The sequence below is a fragment of the Glossina fuscipes genome, unplaced genomic scaffold (genome assembly GCF_014805625.2).
Source record: "Glossina fuscipes isolate IAEA_lab_2018 unplaced genomic scaffold, Yale_Gfus_2 28, whole genome shotgun sequence".
Taxonomy (NCBI): Eukaryota; Metazoa; Arthropoda; class Insecta; order Diptera; family Glossinidae; genus Glossina; species Glossina fuscipes.
Genome location: NW_023998423.1, coordinates 13,531,915 through 13,557,175, shown reverse-complemented (window position 1 = coordinate 13,557,175; position 25,261 = coordinate 13,531,915). Strand labels below are relative to the sequence as shown.

Below are 25,261 nucleotides of genomic sequence, written 5' to 3'. Positions count from 1 at the left end.
TGTAAATATTTCATATAGATAGATCATTATTATTGTTAAAAAAAATAAAAATAAAAAATAACTTGCAACAATACATTAAATAATTTAAATGAAGAAATTTTTAAATCTTTTTTGCTAATAATTTCAATTTACAAAGTGTTTTGTATATAAAGTCTTTTCATAAAGTTCTTCTTTGTTTTGACGCGCGTTAGCGTTCAAAGCGCATGAACGTCTCCTCCTGTATACACCGGAATTGCCATTAAGAACCCAGCACACACGCAAAACGCACAAATGTGTATGAATCCTTAATGCAAGATAGATAGATAGATATTCACTATCAACAAAAAAAAAAAAAAAAAAAAAAAAAAAATTTAAATACAATAAATAAAGTGATATATCGCACTACTACTATATGCACATACGCACATACGTATATATGTAACGGAGATTTTACGAACCATTTGAAATGATTTAAATAGAAAATGAATTATAATAAAGAAAATTACAAAGAAAAGTGAAAATAAAAAAATTTACAGATCTATGCTGCTCTAAGTGTCGCATGATAATAATAATAATAATAAATCTTTATTCGAATAAAAATGAAAGAAAGAAAATTATTATTTTTAATTTCTTTGTTTATAATATTAACAAAAACATACTAATGCGTATATATATTTTATGAAAATCTATTTCAAAGAAAAAGAAAAATTTTTTATTTGTAATCTATTAGAAAAGGCAAAAAAAAAAAAAACAAAAAAAAAACAAAAAAAAACGAAAAAAAGATAAACAGTTCAGAAAAATGTGTGGATTTACGTTTATACCCCCACTGCTGTTGTTATTGTTAGGTGATTGTTTGTCGTTAGTGTACGGCGTGCCGTTATTCGAAACTGCCCTTAAGTATCATCATCATCATCGCCCTAAGGATGAATCAGCTGTTTCTGAGGATACGGTGGTAGGTACAACAATACATAATTTTCTCTCGCTCTCTTCACGCTGCCTGCCTAACGACTTCTTCCTTTACCGATAGCATAATAGTTTTCCATTGTAGTCTTAAAGTTTATTGAACCATTTATTTACTAAAAAGGTGTGTATGTGTGTGTGTGTTTGTATATGCGCGCCCGTATGGTCGTGTGCATGTTAATCATAACATCAGCAACAATCAATGTAAACGTTGCTAATACATAACATTCAGTCAGTGTCTGTAAAGAAACTGGCGCCGTTTTGTCGCATGTGGTCGCTCATGCTACCCTACATTCTTAGGCATGTTAAGGATATGTATATATATATATATATATACGCATATGTATATAAATATATGTACATGCATAAATATTGTTATAGGCATACGCGTACAAACGTCTGCACAGTTGTCATGCTGGCTATTCTTACAGTGTTTGTGTGTTCGCCAATTATACTCTGCTTTAGTCCTTGTAATACGATATTAAGTAGTTTTCTTTCTTCAGAGAACAGAGAGTGACTCAATCATTCCATCGCCCTATCTCTTTTTTAAATAACACATGTGTTGAAAATAAACGGTTTTGCGGTTTTTTATAAGTCCGCTTGTATACCAAGCTTGTTATGCTCGCTACGCTTTCTTATATTTACTATCTAGCGAAGTGTGTTTTAAATTTATTGGGACGTTTGCAATAGCAAAAGCATTGTTAAGATTGTTTTTTTTTTCTTCGAAAAATTTGGACAAACAGTGCACTATATAACTATTGCTTATGCACCATATCCGGGGGCAGAACGCAAGACTCTTGTTAAATATGTAGTTAATTGTAAGGATCTTTGTGGTTGAAAGCATGTTTTTCAACGATTGAATAATCATAGACAGCAGCCAACCACGTGTACTTAGATCGATGTGTGGTTTCTTAGCTGCGACCGCCTGCAGCTCGAAGGACCTTCAGGAATGTGCAATTTTAAAAGGTTTTTTCGCAAAGTTCCTGCAAAATATAACGATATTGTTAACGAATTTATAAACATACGCTGCAGAGTACTATAGACATCCGACATGTTAAAAGTCGTTCGTTGTCATATCCATTTACTCGAATGCAGTTTTTTTCAAACGAATTAATTATGAAACATTTTGTGCTTGAAATCTGGAAAAACAGCGGCATATTTGGCAAGTGTATATGTATTGGCTGCAGGTTTGTCATGTACGACGTTTTAATGTGTAATGATTCAAGAACATAAAATAACTTAATACTTTTCTGAGTAAAGGTTTTCATTTATCATCTTAAGATATAATCATCTACAATAGGGAGTAAGTTTGCGCTCTTACATTGGAACTTAAAAAGTATGTTCCTATAAAAATGTGGAGAACAGTTTAGTAACCTTTTGAAAAAAGCGTGACCATGTAGGAATGAGTTGCGGAACTTGTACGTAATGTAAAAGATAACGTCTCAGTCATTAATTCATGGGACTGACACGTTTCGCATCTCTTCCACATTACCCGAAGGAAGTCAAAAAAATTGCTAACATTATATTATATTCGAAAACCGCATCGTGAAGTTGAACTTAAGATATCAGAAGACAGTGTATTCACCGTTTTGGATGAATATTTGGACAAATGAAAGCTATTTTCCAGAAGCGGAACGAGATGAGAAAACTACGTGAATTGAACTGAATTTCGAATTTATTCCTCACTCATCATCATTTTGCAGACCTGACCCGCAAGGACTATTGCCTGTTTTAAAATCGCAAATGGAGAAAGATTTGATTCAAATCTTTACCGATTCTTGACAAATCGTCCTAGCGTTGAATGTGTTGCCGGTCTTATAGGAATATTTTTTTTTATTGCATTTAGTCCCGAGAATTATTGACCGTTGTATTCTATAAGAATTAAAAAATGAATAAACAAGTTTGAGGACTGGTTTAAAGATCAATAAAATAGGAAAGAAATTGAGAGCAACTTCACACTATACATATGTTAATGACACAGGAGTCCAGAAAATACTTACTAGTGTTTCAACAAGCATAAAATGGGCGATGGGATGGATGATTTGTTTATAGTTTTGTTGATAAAAAAGTTGGGAGCACTTTGCCAGACTTGGATAACCTGTTCACAATAATCAAAACACGTACCTAAGGAGAAGATTATTAAGGCGAAACTCTACGGTGCTGTACGGAATTTATATTACGAACTATGCATCAATTTAATAAATCTGTGCGCTTGCCTGCAGGTCTACTTGCTTCGGAGAGTGCAAGGTCTAAATTGGAGAGCGGATGCGAAGGTACTCTGGCACAAAAAAAAAATCTCTATCTATATAAAAATTAATAATAATAGCAATAATAATAATAATAATAATAATAATTATAAATAAAAATAAAACATAAGAACAACGTATCAGCTAATAAACAGTGAAAGCAACGAGAAAGTAATAATAATAAGCAGCACTTAGTTAATAAAACAATTGCCAGACATTGTATTTATGTACGCATTACATGCCAGTAGCTGTTGAAGAATACCAAAGAAAACATGCGCTATATTACAATGACAAGCGAACAAAGTTGAATACGATTGCAATTGAATAAGTGAGTGGGGACGGTCTGGCGTTTGCCTAACAACAATAGTTGCACGAACAGCAGCACCAACAGCAGCACCAACGGCAACAGTAGTTGTAGTACTACTACTACTCGGTTGCCCACACAGTGCTTGAAAAGCAGTGCAATGCATTTTGTAAACACTTACGCATCATGTATATGGAAGCTTTCCTATTTTTGTTGTTGTTATTGTTGGCAACTGTTAAGGAGGCAGCCAAGTAGTTAAAACCGATAACATCATTATCGTCATTCCAATACATTAAAAGCAGAGAAGCAAGAAACAATGCAATACAATTAAAATGCAACAGTAAGTGCACGCACTATTAGCATATGTATATATGTATATATGTATTGTCTATGTACGTGTACTTAATTATAAGAATATATATATATATATATATATATATATACGCGTGCATGAACAACAAATAAGTACTCGTTCGTTTGTTTGTTCTTTCTCTGCATTTTCTACGATTAGGGATTTAGGGTCACACTCGCTGTATTGCCCGCAAAACAAAAATGCACACACTTATGCACATAAATGTGTACGTTTTCTTATCAAGATTTCATGTTGCTTTTGTTGTTGGCACACAATGCTCTAAAAAAGAAAATTTATTCCTATAGAAACTAATGGTTTCTCGTTCTCGTCGCTCTTTTCGTTTTTTTTTCTTTTTTTTTTCTTTTTTTGCCTTATGCGTGCTATATCGATTCCAATGTGAAGAGAATGTCTACTTATGTAAAAGAATGTGTGAGAACATATGCTTTTTGGCAGTTACCCTATGGCTTGCGTTTTCTTCCAAAAAGAACAAGTTTGATAAGTTAAGGGCCAGAGATTCCGTAACTTGTTGCAATTGCTGCTCAAGGGTGAAAAATAAAATAGCCCATAAGGCATATGGAATATTGATCAGCATAAGACATTGAATTATTCAGTTACATCTGCCCGTGTCTGTCTGTCAAAAGCTTTTGTTTAAAATGAGTCTGAAAAATTGTAACTCGCATCTAATAGTCTACGTGACGTTAGAAAATTATTTTTTATTAGTACTTTTGTTGATCTTAATAGCTTTGTATTTATGTACGCATGCGGAATATTAACGATTGAATAAATATAAGAAAAATCGGTTAAATTAAAATTTTCCGCGGCAATTAAAAGCTAAAGCGGAAATTAAGAGCGTTAAAGCCGATCGGGAAGATCAAATTGATCGGATTGCGGAAAATGAAAATTGTCTCTTGCTGTTTGTTTTCTTCTCTTACCTGCTTCCTCAGAGTGCTTAACGGACTATTATTACAGTTAGGAGAGTAAGCAGATCACTGTGGTCTTGAACAAGTTAAGTCTTCAATAGAACTTTGAAGATGTACTATAAAGCTCTTGATGGGATCGTAACTATATAAAAGCGGGCGATTCCAAGAACGTATAAATTTTACCTTTAAATTGATCGAGAGTTTTAGACATTTTCTATATGATGACTAAGAAAAATAGAAGAAGTCATAATATTATCTGTGAGAATTCTTAAAACTCAATTTATCTATCACATCCTACCATATTGTTTATATCATACGGTTACTCTATTATACCCTCAACTTTTTTGCACGGTAGGTGTTTTCTTCAGAAATCCGTGCAAAAAGAAAAAGTGTAGTAACATATGATAAAATTGGTGATGTGTTCTGGAGATCTAAAATATCGTTTAAAACGAGAAAACTCTGTATATTTCTTCAAAAAATCGTGCAAAAAAAGTAATACCTTAACGAACTGGATCAAAAATGCTATCATCGGTAGAAATGTAGGACATGTCGGCGTTGATTCTAATGAAAAATATCGTTCGTTGTTAACGGACAAGTGCCGTTAAAGTAAGTCATTAGCATAAGCGAAGTCATAAACGGACTGACTTATATTCCCTCAATTATAACTTGTTACTGTGTACTTAAGTTTCTATGAGATACTTTCACAATCAGAAATGAAAAAAAAATTTTTTTTTTGGACTCGTAATGGAACAAAAAATGCGTGTAAAAAAAGTATATTTGCTCTCATTGGTGAACCGAAAGAGTGGTGTTGAGTATATTAATATTGTATTTATATAACACATATATTATTGTACTCTATACAAGTTGCGGTGAAAGGGTATATTAGGTTTATGGATGTATGCCCAGAAGGACATAAGATATATCCGGGTTTGCTTATACCGATATATCGATTCAGAATCATTTTCATATATAAGCTTTCGATATAAGTTTGTCTGTCCATCTATCCGCCTTCTATTCTTGTGTTCAATCTACAGGCTGCAATATTTTAGATATCTTGACGAAACTTGCTACGCTAACGTGTTTTAGCGTAAGAACGATGTTATTGAAAGCTGGGATCAGACTGCTTTTTCGATCACTTTCCATCAAACGCTTTATACTCAAAAGTCGTTTTATGAATAACATTTGGGTGGCGTGCGACATTTAATGGCGAGTCTTGACTGACTATAGTGTTTTCAATTTTTTTTTTTATATTTATAGTGCATTTGTATTCCATTATATTATATTTTTATTACGTTCATATTATATTACATCACTTTATTTTTTTTTTTACCTGTTCGCTTAGTCGATTTGTAGATAAGAGCCGGAAGTAGACAGGCAACTGTCTGCAATTGTAAATAAATGTTTCTAAAGACCTCTGTAATGAAAACAAGCGACAAGCTAGTATTAATTTCGGAGAATATTCATTAGTGTAACAGAATGAAACTAGAAAGTGCGAGCATCGGTAGGTGGAATTAATATAAAGTTCTTGGAAAATTCAATTGGTGATACGGGCTTTACACAGGCTATATACGGTGGAATATTACTTTTTGTGGACTGCAATATACGAAAAATGTAGTTTTTTCTTTTTATCTTTAAATGCATAATAAATAAATTCAGGAAGCGTAGTGCGAAAAGCACAAAAGATATTCGTGACGAAAAAAGTATTTATTATAGAGAACTGCTTATGTCCTATAAATTAATGTGTTGAAACATGTTTCTTTAAGGCTGGCAGCGTTCTTTTTATGCTTACAAAAAAAACCCTGCTTTTATTTTTTCAATGCTTTTTTTTATAAAAAAAACCAGGCAATAGATAAACAAAAGATGAGGCTGAGCTTCCCATTTGTATTTCGTGTCACTTGTAATTTTTTTTTTTTATGTGACTAATCACTCAGGGGATTTCCTCTCTTGGTGCAACATGGTCAGAGGGCAGAGAAAGGCGAGAGGAAGAGAGAGCGAAGGAAAGAAATAAAGACCTTAGCCATGTGGTCGTATTATACCCTTCATCTGCTGAGCACTCACTATATCTATGACCAAAGAAAATTTTGCCCTCTCTACTCTTATTCTGAATGGTCGCGATCTTTATCTACACGACTACTCAGGCGAACCATTTATTCCTATTCTGATTGAATATGAGTTCTGCATTCAATTATATATCAGTTTATTTGCGAGTTACTTTGTTCCGTTCGATAAAACTGCGTCGGGTCTGCTTTACAAAACTGCTTTCCTGCTACTTTGCTCCACTATCTTATGAGAATTATTGTACTATTGGTATAGGAAGTGCTATGTGCATAAGATACAGTTCTCGCTTTCAATTCTTGCTTAATTATGTTTTACTATCTCAGGTGCAGTGTTTGTATGCTGCGATTTGGGAACTTATGGTTAAAAACTCTGTGTACATAAGAATTTGTTTAAAGTCAACCATTCCTTATGTTTTTAGGAGACTTTTACATACACATGTATATGTTGTATACAATATATACATATATATATATATGGATATATATATGTACTCAAAAAATCTTGTAGGCAGCGGATTTTCGGTAAAGTTTACTTCCGTTAGAATAAATATTCTTGTCGTTATTGTTATTGTTGTTGAATAAATGAATATTTTTATTATACATGATTATTGTTGTTATTTTATTATTTTTTAATAGTCTTTCGACAATAAAATATAATTTCGTTTTTTTTTTTATTAAAAATGTGTGGGTTTGTTTTGTTTTCTTAATTGAAAGAAGATATGTTAAGCTTGTTAATCTGTTTGACATGCACATGTATCTGTGTGTGATTGAGTTCTTATTTTTCAAGTTCGATGTTGTCGGGAAAATATGCGTAAATGTTTAAGAAAAGTAAGACATAATTATCATGGATACGTAGAGTAAGCAAATAAGTAAGAAGGAAAATGCTTAAGTAAATTTAAAGGATTAAAATAAATGTTTAATAATTTAAAATAATCTGTTCACCTAGTACGCCTGCGCGGCTACTATAATTTCCAGATATTTCCCTTGATAGTGTACTCAAGTTAGAAGGTTCGACCCATAAGTCGGATACACCCACTTTCCCGTTACATGCAGAATTGGTTTCTGATACCTTTGTCGTTTTATTTTTTAAATCCAAAAATACGCTTTGGAATTTTTTTATTTGCTATATATTTAGTAAATACATTGTCCGTCTGTCCACTCGGCTGTAGTCGTCACAGCACAATTAAAATACAACAATGAATTTCAAAAAAGACAAAAAGACAAAATATACCTAAGCGTATTATGTTGTGTTAAAGTAAATCTTATAATACCAAGTGGAAATGACATAGCGCACCTACAGTGGCTTATGGGCATTTTCATCAATAGCAAATATTAAAATAAAAAGCGTAAATTTGCGTATGTCGCTGTATTGCATGCTTAATTTCAAATTAATAGAAGGCATGGTTCACCCACCTTTGGAGTCGTAAGCCGTGAAAAAAATTGAATAAAACTGAAAGAAATAAAAGCAGTAAAATATCGCTGTTACCGCGAAAATAAATCTAAAATTGTAATAATATTCATTAAATATTTGCAAATTGTTCATCTTCAAATTAGCAGTGGTGAGGATTGACAATGCTCTTCATATAGTACAGTTTTTTTCTTCCCCCATTTTTTTGCTTGTTTTATTTTTACTTTTTTCGACTGGCGGCAGATCAGTGCCTTGTTGAGGGAAAGGAGAATATAAGAGAAATAATTTTTAAATATTATGATTGATGGATGATGAATAATTATTCATCAAGTAAATGAAAAGGAAGCTAAAATAAACGAATAATTTTGATATATTATTTTGTGTTAAAAAATCTTTTTCTTAATTGGGGTAAAAGGCTAAAAGTCTTAAAGTTGATTAACCCAATTCCCAAAATGCCGGAAATTGTTGTTATTTTGTTAAAAAATGTTGTCAAATCATTTGGGAGCTTTTTTTGCTTCATAAACTAAAATTTTAAAATTTCGTCTTCTTATTGTTGTTGTTATTATCATCTTTTTTTTATTTTCTTTTTCAAATTCCCCTAACAGATGGTTAGACATTATCAAACGCATGATACGTTTCTTTATATTGAAAGATGTTTAATAAACATTTAAATAGCAAATGTATAGAGAAGTCTTAAATGTAATTTTATGCAATTTCATTGTACAAGTAAATGAAAAAAAAAAAAAATGAAAAGAAATTTAGGTTAATGGTCTAGTCACCACTGTCGAAGTCGCCGCGACTGTCGTCATCAGCGACAACAGCGTCATCATTACCATTCTTAAGTCATCGATTGCAACGCATTGAATGGATATATGTTTTGTTGCTTTTTTCGTCTCTCGTCTTTTTTCTGTCTTTCCGCCTTTTTTTCTTTCTTTAGTTACTTCGTTTACTTCGATATACTAATTTTGTTAGATATTCCTTACAACTATGAAATTTAGTAATTTACCTATCTCCACTTATTCGTTCGTTCATTGTCGACGGGCTAAATATGTTACCCACAAAAGGGAACGTTTTAAATCTCAGAGAATAGTTCTTCCTTTGCTATATTTTAAATATTTTTTCTGAAACGTGGAGGATAATTTCTGAAAGTCTTTTAAGGCGTTGCTTCAAATTTGCTCTGCCATTAAAAATAATATTTTTTTAATTGTACACGTTCACGGTCGCCAAAACTTTGAGTGAGCTGCAAAAACAGTGACAAAAATGATCATAGTTTGGCAGGGTGGTCAGGATAATGTATTTTATGACATTATCTTAGAGAATAAATCAGTCATTCAGAAATTTTATGATTTCCTTTGTTCTATATATTTTTCACAAGTTTCTTCTGTAAGCTTTTATGTAGATGAAGAAATAGGTGCGAAGCAGACAATTCGTGTAGGAACTGTATGGTGACAGACCGAACGTCATAGAAAGGATAGCACCATTCGACCACGCACAATAAGTCGTCTATTGAAACCGATGTTGATTGGAAGGGGTAATGTGTAAGTAATAACAACGCAAAGGGCAGGATATCGCAGATTGGAACATTTCCTTAGCGAGTTTTGCTATATGGCATCGAATGTTTTCTTAATGAAAACTATATCGCTATCATGGCTTTTGCCATATTGCCACCAGTTTTCGTCCTAATTGCATCAATTATTTTTGGTAACTTTCCCAGGCAATAACTCGCCACGGTAAGCTGACTCTCCCAAACGTTGCGACCACGGATATTCAGTTTGATCGCCGATTGGTAATGGTTCAGCCTCTGGATATCGTAACGTATGCAGGGCTCCTGGTTTGTACGCATTTATCAAGGCTACTTTCCGATCTATGTGGAACTATGTGGAACTATAAGCAACTATGTGGACTTTCCTGCAAATGCTGTTTTCTTGGCGCAAAACTACTTTTATTGAAAGCTCCAAGAAACATATACTCTGCAGGTAGATAATTAGGGTACGGGTTAAAGGAGTTTTATTTGTCGCTGCTCTTTACGTACTACTTATGTCCTCTCTCAGAAAAATGGCAGAGTCATATTCAAACATCCCAAGTATATATAGAATGCCACACTATTCCAGGCGATTCAAATAAACTTTTTCGACTAATTGGTATTTTTATGGAAAATTTATCTAAAATTAAATGAATAACAAATGGCTTTCATACAAAGCTTTCATGCTATTATTCAGTTCAGATGTCATTGCCCTGACTAGTAAAACAATAATTATCTCATATTTCCCTCAATTGCGTATTTTCCCTTAGCATTATCCGAGTGAGTCAGGATCGCGACTATCAAATTTTTGCATAAACGTTTCCCACTATGCATAACCATTAGATTGCGGTCGCTTCCCCATCTCTTCCCCTTTCCTCGCTTCTTTCCCACCGTCACCGGATTGCACGAATAGTGGACACTCCCCTGAGGGATTTGTCATATATCTGCCTGCTATCGCTTCTTCATAGTTGGAAGTAAATGTCATGTCTCTCTTAACATTCTCTTGCTAAAACTGGATATATGGGGAAAATATTTCAACTAATGATCAGATGGTAGTCTGACAGCCGTATACTGGCTTTGTGATCACTAGTTATACAAGAGAAGAATGTGTTCCGAAGAAAAAGTCGAACCTCTCTGTATTTCCAATAGTAATTTCGTTCACGAAAACTGCGAAAAAGAAAAGAACAGGTTTGGACCTGTGGCGTGTCTCCGATGTTAGAATAAAGCAAGCATATCTTTCTCCCCTTTTCTTGTTGAATCGTTGAGAAAATTTTCAATTAGAATATCAAAGTGTTGTTCTTATATTGTTTCCTATTAGTCGAATTGTGCTACCGCGAGGAAGGTATTTCACGAGGCGCAGAAACAATGCTAAGCTTTTGCCTACTTTTTGCTCGGCTTCTTTTCTGTATAGTTAATAAATGTCGAAAATCCGTGGCTAGCTTCTCTGTGTTGGGGGATGTGTTCATTTTGTCAAATTGTTCCCAACATCCAGAAGGAAGTTTCACAAAGCCGGCCAAGTATAAATCTAGACATGCACTTATCCTCATATTAAATGTTTTGAAAATTTACGCAAGAAAAGCAGTTATAGAAATAGAAACATATGGAAAACAGTTATTTTTGCTAATAATAACGGTTTCACTGAATCATAATGTACATAAGATAGGGTTATGTGCGGAATGGTGCATCGGACAAATAGCCCCCACAACTTTGCTGGCACAATTTCGTCTTTTATATAGATATATATCATACATACATATATATATATACATATCAGTTTGGGGAAAAAGAAATCCATTATTTTTTCGGTAGATGGCTGCACTGATAGATTTCTCGTAAAGTATCGATCAAACAATTTCATATTTATGCTCGTTGGAGAGGTGACATTTCGCAGTAAAAAATATTCTTTTGTTGTTTTTTGTTTGGTGCATTCAGTTGTGAGTTACAGCGTATTAAAAATGGAAGTGAACAAAGAGAAAATTCGGTACATTTTACAGTTTTTCTTTGACAAAGGCGAAAATGCAAACCAGGCGGCTAAAATTATGAATGGTTCCGATACTGTAACAGCCAATTATGTGCAATTTTGGTTTCGTAGATTTCGTTCAGGAATTTTTGATGTTAAAGATGCACCTCGCACAGGTAGGTCGGTCGACGAAAATGTCGATAAAATCGGAGAAATGATCGAAGTTGACCGGCATGTTAGCAGTCGTAACATCGCCCAGGAGCTAAAAATTGACCATAAAACAGTTTTAAACCATTTACACAAAGCTGGATTCAAAAAGAAGCTCGATGTTTGGGTGCCACACCAATTAACAGAGAAAAACAAGATGGATCGAATTTCCATCTGCGAAGCCTTGGCCAAACGGAATGAGATAGACCCATTTCTTAAACGGATGGTGACTGGAGATGAGAAATGGATCACATACGATAACCCTGTGCGAAAACGATCGTGGTCAAAGAGCGGTGAAGCACCCCAAACGGCCAGGAAGGTTTTGCTATGCATTTGGTGGGACTGGAAGGGGATTATTTATTATGAGTTGCTTCCATATGGCCAAACGCTAAATTCTGATCTCTACTGTCAACAACTGGACCGTTTGAAGATAGCGATTGACCAGAAACGGCCAGAATTGGCCAACAGGAGAGGTGTCGTGTTCCATCAGGACAACGCTAGGCCACATACATCTACAGTGTCTCGCCAGAAATTTCGGGAGCTTGTTGGTTGGGAAGTTTTAATGCATCCGCCATACAGTCCGGACTTGGCACCAAGCGATTATCATCTTTTTCTTGCATTGCAAAATTTCTTTAATGATAAAAAATTGGAATCTAGGGAGGATTGTGAAAATCGACTACTAGAGTTTTTTGCAAATAGAGACCAGGACTTCTATGAGAGAGGCATTTTGAAGTTACCTTTAAAATGGCAACAAATCATATAACAAAACGGTGCATATTTAACCCAAATCGGACAATCCGAAGCATGTTAAATGAAGTCCTGAAGTTCATATAAAAATAATGGATTTCTTTATCCCCAAACTAATATATATATTCAGAATTAAATTCGGAATGAATCCACGTCTATTTGTCCGCTTGTCGGTGTGAATGTGTACGACAAATCTTGCCATCGCAAACTTATCAGCTTCAACCTTTGCAAAAATTTCAGAAATTCTTACGTAAAAATACGCCCAATCTGTCAAGGGATAGGGCTGAACTTTCTGAACTTTCTTGCGCATTTCTTCAAAAACTACAATAGATGCAATCATGAAAATTTCCAAGGGTAGATGCGACAATAGTTGAAATGAAAATGAAAAAAGTTTCCGCTACGTAAGACTATAGATAATCAAAATTTCACTTTTGCCATTTATGACTTTTAGTTTGTTCTTCTTAAAGTATTGGTGAGTGTAAAAGATTCGACCATAGCAGAATATAATTTTCTTTTAAACGTTTATTTATTCATTTTTTGTTGTGTTTATTTCCTATTGCATGTTCTTCATAGCTAACCAAACTATTGAATACAAAAAAAAAAAAGAAAAGAAAAGCAAAGAAAGCGAATCTAGCAACAAAAATACGAGAGAGCACATCATTTAACCCTAATGACAAAATTTATATGACTAACAAAGAAAATCATATCGAAAGAGAAAAAGCAACAAATTAAATATATTCATAAAAATTGACCTCAACTTAAGGCGATTAGTTTGTTCGTCGTTGGCTTGTGTTTGTTGCTCTTGTTGGATGGCGTATTATTTCTCATAAATTTGAAATCGAATGAATATGAATTTTCAATTTTCAATTGTCAATTTTTTATTTTTGTTTTGTTTTTTTTCGCTAATTTTTCAAGTAATTGAATTTAGTAAATTATACGCTATTCAGCTAATCAAAGAAAATTGAATTAAATTCTCTTCAAAGAAAATTTGTTCGTGATCTTAGTAGAAGAAGTTCAGCTCAATTATATTATGAAGGTGTATTTGAAGTTGTTCATCCTTTTTTTTTTTTGCTAAATTAAATTTGCTTTGCTTACTTTTCAAAAAAAAAAAAAAAAAAAAAAAAAAAAACTAAAAAAATTCATAAGTTCAAGTACGATCGACCATCTTCAATTCTGTAGCAATAAGTGATTATTAAGAGTCTAGTAAATAAATGGCGCCTCAGCAATTTTCCTATAAATCGAAAAGTCTTTACACTGTAATCAAAGTTGCAGTCATTGTCTCTTTAAAATGCTTTCGTTTCAACATATTCAATGGTATTCGTTTGCTCGCAGATCAACGAGTTCTAAGAAAGAAAAATATAGGGGAATTTTTTATACCCATCACCGTTAAAAAAAAAAAAGCAAAGAAACGAATTCCCATATTCTAATAACACTGGCTGAGCGTGACTACTATTCTTTTATTTTTGTAAAATGAAAAAGTTTTTGATTCAGGCGTTGTACTCCTGGGTTTTGACCAATTTAGATGACTTTTCAAATTCTTTTACAAATTGACTTTTGCGAGCGAGCGAATGTGTATTACAGATATTACACTATTGGACAGACGACCAAACGGATGTGCCGCTTAAGTAGATTCCAAAATTGACACTGGTCTCTTGACACTTATGTATATACTTTATGTGGTTTTAGAAGGTTGTTTATGCGCGTTATAAAGGCTTTTGGTAAAGATATTGAATTTTGATATAATATCATCTTGGTTAGGCGTGGGTGATTTTTTCCATTATTGTCCAGATACTGGGCTATAGCGTTGTTTGTTAAGTATAGGCCGAAAGTTTCATGGATTCATTTTCGGTAGTTTGTGAGCAATAAGCAAAAAAGCGGTTCTTTTCTGCTTTCAAAAACAGAAGCATGGGGCGTGCCCTTCAACCGAGTTAGTCTATTTTCAATATCAATTCGCGAGCAAGACAATCGAATGTTTCTTCTAAAGTTAAAGGTGAAAGTTTCATTTTTGCGGCCAAGAGAACGCTTACAGCGAACACTACACAGACATACAGACAGACATACTAGATAGAATTCAGAATTTGATGTTAATCGAAAATATATATACTGTTATGAAATTCGCTTTTTACGCAAATATTCTATTTATATACATTTTTCCCATCATATTACTAGCAACTAATTGTATGACTTGATTTTTAAATCGTTAACCTGCTTTTGTTGGTAACCGTTTTTATTGGCCTGCAGTTGCATGACGCCTCGCGAATATACATTTGGTTGTAGAAAATTGACTAGATTTGGGATTTCCGTAACAATACTTTATAGGGTTTTCGAAGTTTCCTTTTGGCCGTCGTAAACGTTTTGACAAATGAAATATACCGCCCATCCTTTTACTATAGAAAAAGTACGAAATTGCAGCATAATGCTGCAATTGCAACAGTGCCATAAATCGTCTCGCAATTTGATTCCTAACAACAAAGCAATATAATGAAGTTAAATGCATTTTAAAAAAAAAAGAAAAGCAAAATTGAGGAAAAATTTATGATGATCATCTCGAAAATTGGAAATTACTTATGGCAAGAGAGAAAAATTAAAATGCTAATCATATATAGGCGGATACGTAAACAAAACAATTTTAATGCATTTTAATTGACTCCTTTAAAGGCTGATTTTTGATAACGACAGTGCTAAGGTGAAAAGGTGTTAGACTAAATCTGGCCTAAAAAAAAAAACAAACAGCTTGGAACTTGCCATTGATGACAATGCCGCCGAAGCGGCAAAATATTGGTCGTTGTGCAAATAAGGTAAAGAGAAAATAAGAAGAGTGACGAAATAAAACGGAAGAAGAAACGGCACACCGTCACGCAACATTGAATCATTGCAGAAGCACGAAATGCTGAATAAGAATTAAGAATTAAAATAATCTTCGACCTGAAGAAAGCTAGCAGTAGCGAAAGTAATGCCAAATCTGCTACATATCATAAAGCATTACATCTTTTTCTATCGATCACCGGAGGATGAGTCGTATATTCATTTTGTCAAAACGTTTGCAAAGCCCACAAGAAAGCTTTAAAGAGAATTTCTCGATCGGCAACAAATTCTAAATCTATTTAAGCAGGTCCGTCTGTCCGTTGCAAACATTCTCTTGATCGCAAAGAGGAAGCTATCGACTTGGAATTTGGGATATTGGAAGTGCTCGCACGCAGCTTGGTATTAAAAATGGGCCAAATCGGTTGAAGGACCCGCTCATACTACCACGCAAGCTAAAAACGCTTCTGCTAACCAAAAATTTGAGGTTATGCTCATTACTCATAATATTGCAGAGATATGTACAAAAATTGGATCGTATATTCTGTGGGCGATATTGCAGTAGGTGTACAAAACTGGAAAAAAGTGACCTTGCTTACCCAATATAATCATGTATCAGAATTTAATTTTTTTCTCATACCTCCATAACGCGCAGAAATAAGCTTCCAAAACCCTATGAAGTATAAAAACGCCTAGTTTCAAACTTCTCTGGGAGAGATACTGTCAAACGTCTCTGGGAGAGGTAATCTCAGAATACCATTGTGCATCATATTCCATAGTGCGGGCCCTAGATCTGATCCCTGATCCTTGAACCAAAACGTGTCAGTGCGTGTGTGTGCGTGAACCAAGTTTGATAATATGCCTCGAAAGTTGCTACAGGCTACACCATAAGTCCTTCTGGATATTGCGTATTTTCAAAAGCTTTCCCCTCGTAGGCCAAAATATGTTGGAGGTGTGTCAAGACTGATAAAATTTCCCGAAAGTTGTGACTAGTAATTTGAATACAAAGTTACTCGGGTATACGGATAGATGGAGTAATTCAAATGGTCAGTCTAGATCAAGTCCTTCTAGGCATTGCGTGCTTTCAACAAATATTTCTAAATCCATGCAAAAAATGATTTTAAGAGAGCCACTTGGTAGCGCTAACACAATTTTCTCTGGCCATTGCATACATTCGCACAAATTTTGTAAGGGCTTCCTAAGAGCGGAGATTATTCCGCTCCGTGGGCGATTGAGTAGTATGACTGTTTTTTATTCTTTGGATTTAAGCAAAGTCCATATATGGAAGAAAATTAGCGAGACGAGCGAGTTGCAATCATCCGAGAACTAAACCAACTACAAGGCCATTACGTGTTACTTTCTTTATTGCTGATATCGTATCTAATTGGAAATTTAAAAGTTGCTTAGCAAATGTATTAAAAAGTTTTATATATCTTTCGCTACTTGAAGTTTTTGACGTTATAAAAAATTACTGACTAAATTGACATGTTTGCAAATGTGCACGTTTTATGGTTTTATGTTGTTGCTGTTGTTGTTCCTGTTGTTGCTGTACATGTTATAATGCTTGTTGCTAATGACGTGTGTCTTAGCCAGGAATAGACTGGTTGTATAAACCAATTGGTTGACTGTGACTGTTCGTTCATTTGTTCGCTCGTTCGTTCGTTCGTTTGTTCGCTCGTTCGCTCGTTCTTTCGTTCGTTCGCCGTTAGCCTAAGACGCTTTAATATCGTTGTTTGTATTTATGCTTATATGTGTATTGTTATTGTTATTATTATTATTACTATTGTTGTTGTTGTTGTTGCTGTTGATGTTGTTGTCGTTTGTCCTTGTTGTTACTTTTGTTGCTGTTATTATTACTGCAAATGTTTTACTATTATTAAAAGCAGAAACTCATGCACGCATATATATATATATATATATATATATGTAAATGTGCGAAAAGAGACGAGGGAAGCTAACTTTTAGATTCATTTTCATATTAAACGGAAATGACAATTTTATGGGAAATTGTCGTTAAAAGGAAGTGTTGGCTTAATGACCGAAATAATAAAACTGCATAAACTAACAGGAAAATATGGTTAAAATAATAAAGGCGTGGGTAAGGGATGTAGGATACTTTTAATAGCTAAAAGGGATTTACTATTGAACATAAAGTTCTAACTAATAATATACAGAAAAAAAAAAAATAAATAAAAATAAAAATGGAAAAGAAAAGCGAAACAAGTTATTATAACGAAACAATGAAACGGAAATTATGGTTAACAAATAATTGATAACTTTAAAGCATGTAACGTTTAAGTTGTGTGTGGACAATCTTTGTTTATTTAGGGCTGATGTTAATGTTGACCGTATGAATGCTTGTGTTATTATTGTAATCAATTTTTTTTTTTTAGTTTTATTGCGCCCATTAAAAAATCTTTGCTGATAAATTGTGACCGGTTTTTTATTTTCTTCACTTTTGCTTTCAATTTTCTTCTTTCGCTTAGCGCTTTCCTCTTTTCGCAGTTATATATTCTGTTTTAATCTTGAAGGCTTTAACATGAATGTCATGTAGCACAACAATAAGTTCATTAAACTTCAACTACGTACAATATTTTCATTTATTTAAGTAATGTTTATAAAATTATTTCTTAAGTTTACAACAAATTTGCCTATGCATGTTCCATGCATGTTATATTATTATACACGTTGTTGTTGTTTTGTATAATTAATTTATGACAATTAAAAAAGTTTCGTTTTATTTTTGCATAATTTTCATTTTCATTCATCAACAACTATAATTAATTGATATGATTTACAGACAATTTATTGTTATATGCAAAAATGTTTACAACAACAATAACAACAACAACAATAATAATATCAATATATTCTTACAATATGCTACTATCTTTATACAAACAGGCATCATACACACGTACTAATATATATGCATACGTATGTACCTAGTGCGCGAGACAGTTCACACTCATTAAAGACAGATACTTTTCATCCATACACAAATCACTTTTTATATATGTTTATCCGACAAATAGAAAATTTTATTAGACAATGGCGCTAGAGAATTGAAAAATTTACATTTATTAAAAAAAATCAATTTTTATTAGGTTAAGACCGACACTCTTTGCATATACTCAACACTTATTTGTTTTTCTTACTTTCATTTTTCAACGCTGTAAAGTTAATTTGTAAAACAAATTCATAAACTATAGTCGATAATTTTGGCATAATCTATAAGGCAAGACATTCTACTATTTATATATACGTATGCGCTTTGTACCGTTTTTTGACCTAAATTCAAACAGAATTCTCTTGAATTTGGAGGAATGTTCTCAATCCAAATACATACCACTTTTAGTGATAAGCATTTGCCATTTTTCTGATAATAGAATTATACCATCCCTCTGTCCAGAGGGACGTTCGGATTGAAAAACGGCTCCTTTGAAATCAGCTCTTTGTCTTCTCATCGTATATACGACGAATGCATCAAAGCTTTCAAAGAAGGTTTCTAAATTTTTTGCCATGAGCGACGACTTTCCTAGTGACCAATTTTCGATGCGTTCCATCAATTGCGCGTTTTGATCGCACTATTTACTGCTAGATCACATGTTGAAGAAACCAGTTGAATGGAGCTCACAGTGCACACACAGTGTTTTTTCATGAAGCCCATCTTAGGTGACGTTACCTCATGATGGTTTTCTTCTTCTTCTTCTTCTTCTGCTTCTATATTGTTGAAGTAGCGAATCGAGGATAAAAATTCATTCCATTAAGTTGTTAACTGGTATACTATATGGTACCCAAATGTCGGTGTTTTACTTGTGTTCAGCCTTATTCAAAAATGATTTGTGATGAATATTTGGCGTCACAGCAAGAGAAAATGTGCTTGCTGGCCTTTCTCAATGTTTCAACAAATTGCATTGACTTTGTAAACAAGTGGACGAAGAAAGGGCGGCGGGTCTTTAAGATCCACATTCTCGAACTCAACTTTCGAAGTTTTGCGGACTGTTGATTTTGATACAACACCTTCCACGTAAACATTTTGAATTATTACATAAGCATGCGAAGCGTTATGGCCTTAGTCGAATGTAATATAAGCGAAGTTTTCCGGAACTTGACGTCATCCGAAGAACCCAGTCACTTTCAACTGAATTAACACAATCAACTGAAATGTTATAACCATTTCTGTTTTAATTAACCAAAGTGCTGTAATGTTTTTATTTCCAGTCATTAGTACACACTGTCAGCTTTCAATCGCGGCGTCGTATAGCTTGATGTGATTAGGACTGAGGCTATCTATTGAGAAGAGAAAAACGCCTTAACGTTCTTCCTCTTATTATTATAGTGAAGTGCGCATACGGCTTGGCATCTTAAAATTACCAACCAAGGATAACGGTTCGAGTAAGGAGTAAGGTTGCACTGGATTGCTCGTTTATTTGATAGCACGTCGCAGGTCGGCCCCTGACATACAAGTTATATTAAAATTCTGAGCATCGTAAAGATATTGTTCGATTTTGCAAATGTGCGTCAGTTAGTTTGTGTCCCTCCCATCTTTTACTAGACCGCTTATGATTGTAAAGTTTGACATTGATAGCTGAAGCCGGGCAAAGATTAAACTGGAAATCGGTCGGTTTCAGAAGAGAAGTAACTTACGATCCATAGAAGATGTTGATCTAAAATTTGGAAAAAAAATATATATATTTAGCTATGGGTTTAGTCTGTCCAATGTCTGTCCAAGTCACGTTCCTATCACGTTCAGTCTTATGATTGAACTATCACAAAGTACAAGAAGAAGAATAAAGACAAAAAGAGTGAACAAGTAAAAAGAATGAAGTAGAACCAAAGTCCACTTCGCTGCCGTATTCTTACGTAAATAGGTGTGTATATGATTACAAAGTCAAATTTTTAAGATTTTATTAAATTCTTGGATTGGAGTATGCTAAGCATAATGTGCAGGATATTTAGTGGCAATCCTTATTTGACTGTAAAGTTTCATGGAGGAATGGAAGAATGATTGATTGATCATTACACGTTCTAAGCAAAAGGGGCGCGATATAACAGCAAATAAAGGGAAGAGAATTTCTTGATAAAAATTTTCTCAGCTTAAAAATAGGTTTCATTGCTTACGATGCAATTATCCAAGTCCCATACTTGGAGATCCCCAAACATGATAGTTTAGTTTTTACTTTACTTTTTATCTCATATCGTAGCACCAACTTTACACTTCTTTAGTATACAACTTCACTATAATTAAATCATGATTCACACATTAATACGATGTGTGCTGTGTATTTTATTATACTTTTCTTCAACTCAAGATCTTACTTCTTAGATCACATTCCTTTTACTTGGCAGGAAGTCACAATCTTGTTCTATGTGATGTGTGCTATTTATTACTATACTCTGCACGGTGATATGAATAAATTTACTTAAGACTAAATATACAAAGTCAATTAAAATAAAGAAAACAAATAAATACATTTTATAAACAACAACAACTTTACAACATAAGCTTTTATATAATATAAATTGCCCAAAGAGGTGGAAAGCAAAGTTTGTTGCAGTTCCTGTTTGTGGGACTATGCATAGAGCCTTGGACGCTTAAGACGTCATCGCCACTTTTTGCATGGACACTTTTTAATGGACACTTTTTAGTGGCCGCCTTTTCGAATATGTACAAAATTTAAGTGCAAGTGTACCTGGCACTGCATTGATATCGCAACGAATGCTATTTACTAAATTTGTACATGATCAGACATATGACAGTACCGGAGAGACCGACAGACCTTCGTTCCTGCTATACATATATGCGGTCTCAATTTCGTATGTACAGTGGAATTGATTATATTACATTGTATTGTCATTCTAACTGAAGGTGAATGCCAAATTTCGTTATGATAGGATATATGGAAGGATCCGAAATATCGATTGGAAACTTCCATGTGGGATGGGAATTCAAGTTAAATAAAAGCTTATAAAATAAAATCAATACAAAAGCAAAAAAATAAAAGCAATTACAAGAAGTAAAAAGGCTATTGAAGCTCATGACGTGCAATTGAATACCCTACATCACTTTGTCTAATACACTAAGTAATTCGCTCGTTTTGGGAAAAATACATGAAAACTTGCTTGTTATTTTCATGCTTGCAAAGACGTACTTTTTATTGGACTATGTCCATAGTATCGGCTCGCTTAGTGCAGTCAACATAAGGTGATATATGCGGAGTGGTCGAAAAATTAGCCCGATACGAACCATTTTCAATAAACTTCGTCCTTGTTGGTGCAGTAAATTCCATCTAAGTATCAGAAGAAGGCAAAGCGGACAGATGGACAAAGCAGTTTAGATCGGTTCAGAAAGTGATTCTGTACTCTTTCGGGTGTTGCATATATTCACATAAACATAATTTATTTTTGCACCACAAGTGATGTAGAATACAGTTAGGGATTATTTCTCGAGCTTGTCTCCGATTGCAAAAAATCAGGCAGAAGATGGTAAATGTACGACGGTGGGTGGCTAAATAACTTTTCGAAATCATTGTCTTATATGTAGATATGCAATTTCTTGTCGCCGCCCTTCTTTGCCAAGCTGAATAGTATAGGTTCACTCTGAAGAAAGAAAAATACTAATAATAATTTGATGGAACTTCAGTTTTGTTTCTTGAACGCATAATGGAATGGTCGCGAAAATTTCGCGTGATATATTTCAGTTACGTTGCTTTATGTGAAATCTACTGTACGTTAATATACATCAGCTTTTCGTTCTTGGTATTTCTTGAAAATCTCATAAATTAATAATTAGCGCCATAAGCCGAGCTATTCATATTCTTCACCACCATCATCAACGGCAACATCATTTTGTCTGTTTTACGATTTTTATCATTTTTTTTGTTTCCCTGCATTTCAAACAATATAAAGTTGGTTAATAAGACTAGTTAATTACTGGAATTTAAGCGGCTATTATGGTTTTATTAAAATTTCACATAAATTATGCAGGGAAAGTAAGAAGAACAAGAAAAAAAAAAAACTGTCATTTACAACAAACAATGATAGCGATTCATTAAATATATGAAATGTGTGCGTCGCTCTTATGCAATGAATGAGTTTGCTATTCGTTTCATGTATTCTGTATTGAGAGAAGTCTTTTGCAGATACTACTACCATGTAGCCAGCCTGCGATTCAACCAGCCTGCCAGCCAGCCAGCCAGCCGTAGACCTAATGACCCCTAAAGGGCAGATAGAGGTTCTGCTGCTGTTGTTGCTTTTACACAATTCTATGTTGAAAACAGTAGCGTACTGTGTTTTTGCCGGATCGAAAGGAATAGAACTCCACTTGCATGCGAACAAGAAAAATAAGCAGATGCTGCGGAGTAAAAATTTTTCCGTAATTTTTTTTTTCTTTTTTTTTTTTTGTGTTATTGAGTATTATGCATATTTCTGTTTTCGCTAAACGAACATAACTTCAAACGGCTGTAAAAGAATTTGGAGGGCGCAACATTTTGCTTAAGGAAGTATTTTTTTACTTATAGCTTGCGCCCGAGCTAAGGCATTAAAGATCTGATTACTTGGCGAGCTTAACTTAGGTGCAAACAGATCATTGCATATCTTTTTGAAAGTAATGATTAAAATAATTTTTTTTTTTTTTTTTTGTATTTTTATATTCCACACTGCTTGGTTGCAAGGAGGAGAGCAAGTATCAGATGTATTTATAGAGTGCGTGGGATTGTCTACGGCTTGCTTCTGCCAACACACTGTTCAAGTTAATTTGTAATCTTACAAATAACACTATGCTGTTTTTTTATTTCTCTTCTTCTTTATATAAAAAAGAAAGGGCGAACGTGTTGTAAACATTTTCTCGTTTAGCTCTGTTAGTACTTAATTGAAAAAAGGGGCAAAATGGAGATTACAATGAATGAAAAAACAATTTTATGAAGTTGTATATATTAAGATTAAAAGAAAAAGCAAAAAAAATAATAATAAAACAGACATTAAGACGAATCTTGAATACACACCGCCCGGAGGTGGAAACTCAATTTATTACTCATTTTCACATCAATGAACAAATGGTGGCACAGGAAAAGACGAGACAAGACCTCAAGTAATAGAAAAGATTTGCTTGTGCATTTTTTTCGCGTACTGCTAGTAGTTGTGTTATGGTTTATTATAATTTGCGAGTAATATTCGCTTGTTTACTTTGAGTTTGGAGTGACAAGATCGATTGTCATTCATCATTTTTCGCTGGAGGGCTGCATCATCAAGTTGACACGGATAGCTTAGCTAAAAGTCAATTGCGTTTATTTCCAAAATGCTCTAGTAACGATAGGGGTGTCGTAAACCGAAACTCATTCTTTATATGAACTAAGCAAGAGATATTATCTTGGGCACAACCAAACGATGGACAAAGAACTCCACTAAGGCAGGATCTGTGGTGTACTTCAGTAGAGTTTTTAACGCATAGCGCTGAATAGGTCCAATATTTCTTAGACTCAGATGCCCAGAGAATAGTCGACTTTAATTTTAGGGGTCAACTAGCATCGTCAGCAAGAAGCAATAGCAGATCAAATCGACGAGTGACGTCTCTGATATAAATTTTCGCTTAGAAATTCACAAGACACACTTGAGAAATGTTTATAAACCTTCTATGCACTTACGAGATTCTTAAGTTAATTAAGAGATTCTTAAGAGAGAGTGATATTCTTAAGTTAATTAAGAGACATCAGCGGGCTTATCCCGCAAGACAAATTTATCGTTCCCTTTCCTTTTTCGGCAAAACAGCGAAAGGAAAACACAACCTTCGGCTTAATAAAAAGATGATAAATTGCACAGACTTGTCTTAATCGGGTTTCACGTAATTACGTGCTTGCTATTTTCTTTCCAACACTGGAGCTACCATCGTTTTGCATATAACTATTTCTACCAAAAAGATCTATTTTCGTCCCCTTTTTTTATGAAATCTCCACAGTTGCAAAAATGCAGATAAAAAGGTGAAATTCCTCGATCAATTAAAAACCTGGACCTTAACACCGGTTGTCCTCACCCTAGACTAGAAGAAAAGGCGATAGCTTCAAAAAATATTAAAAACTTTTTCATGTTCGCGCGTATAAATTCCGTGAAGATATTTTCGAAAACTTTTGACCCAGATGTTCTTTAGAATCACTTTCATATTCAGTCCACAAATGGTCTCGATCGGTCTACTAACGTACCCACACTGTAACGCGCCACATAACTAGTTCTGCATCCAGCCAAACATAAATGACAAACACTGAAATTAAAAGATCTGGATGTATTGCCGAACCAATTGGGACCCCTGTGCACATCACGTAATCGGTAATTCTAGGGTTAAATAACTAATGAAAAAGATTTCTTTAAAAACTGTAATAAATAAAGTTTGCTTCCATTCGATGATTAGTCTTTTCCTTGATCATAATTTCATGCTCACAAGGTAGCATTGACGCTTAAACCCCAAGAAAATATTGCACACCTTGACAAGATGTAGAGGCGTATTCTAGCATTGTGATCGATCGTTAGTTAGAAGGGTAAGCAAACCGTGTTCTTGTTAGAGTTTCTTTCTTGATTTTATGTAAGATTTGGAAATTCGAAATGGAACTTTTTGATCATCAATTTTGTGTTACTAAACAAGACCAAGTGAATGAAGTTCACGAAACTCACAACCAAAAAAAAAAAACAAAAAAGAAATGCTTATTATTTGTGGCGGCGTCTCTGTCGTGTTTGTTAGTCTGCCACGATTGAATCTTCATCATGACGTTTCTAAAATGCGTGAAAGTTCGATTGATGTGTGCTTA

At 34.0% G+C, this 25,261-nt stretch overlaps 1 protein-coding gene across 1 annotated transcript in view; it reads left to right on the top strand.

Annotated features, from left to right (window-relative positions):
* Positions 1-700: 700 nt before the first annotated feature.
* Positions 701-25,261, top strand: part of LOC119636673 (matrix metalloproteinase-2) — a 394,606-nt gene continuing 370,045 nt past the window's right edge. The window contains exon 1 of the mRNA XM_038032204.1: positions 701-931. Within this exon, the coding sequence (XP_037888132.1) occupies positions 779-931 (153 nt within the window). The 5' untranslated portion in view covers positions 701-778. The remainder of the gene's footprint in view (positions 932-25,261) is intronic.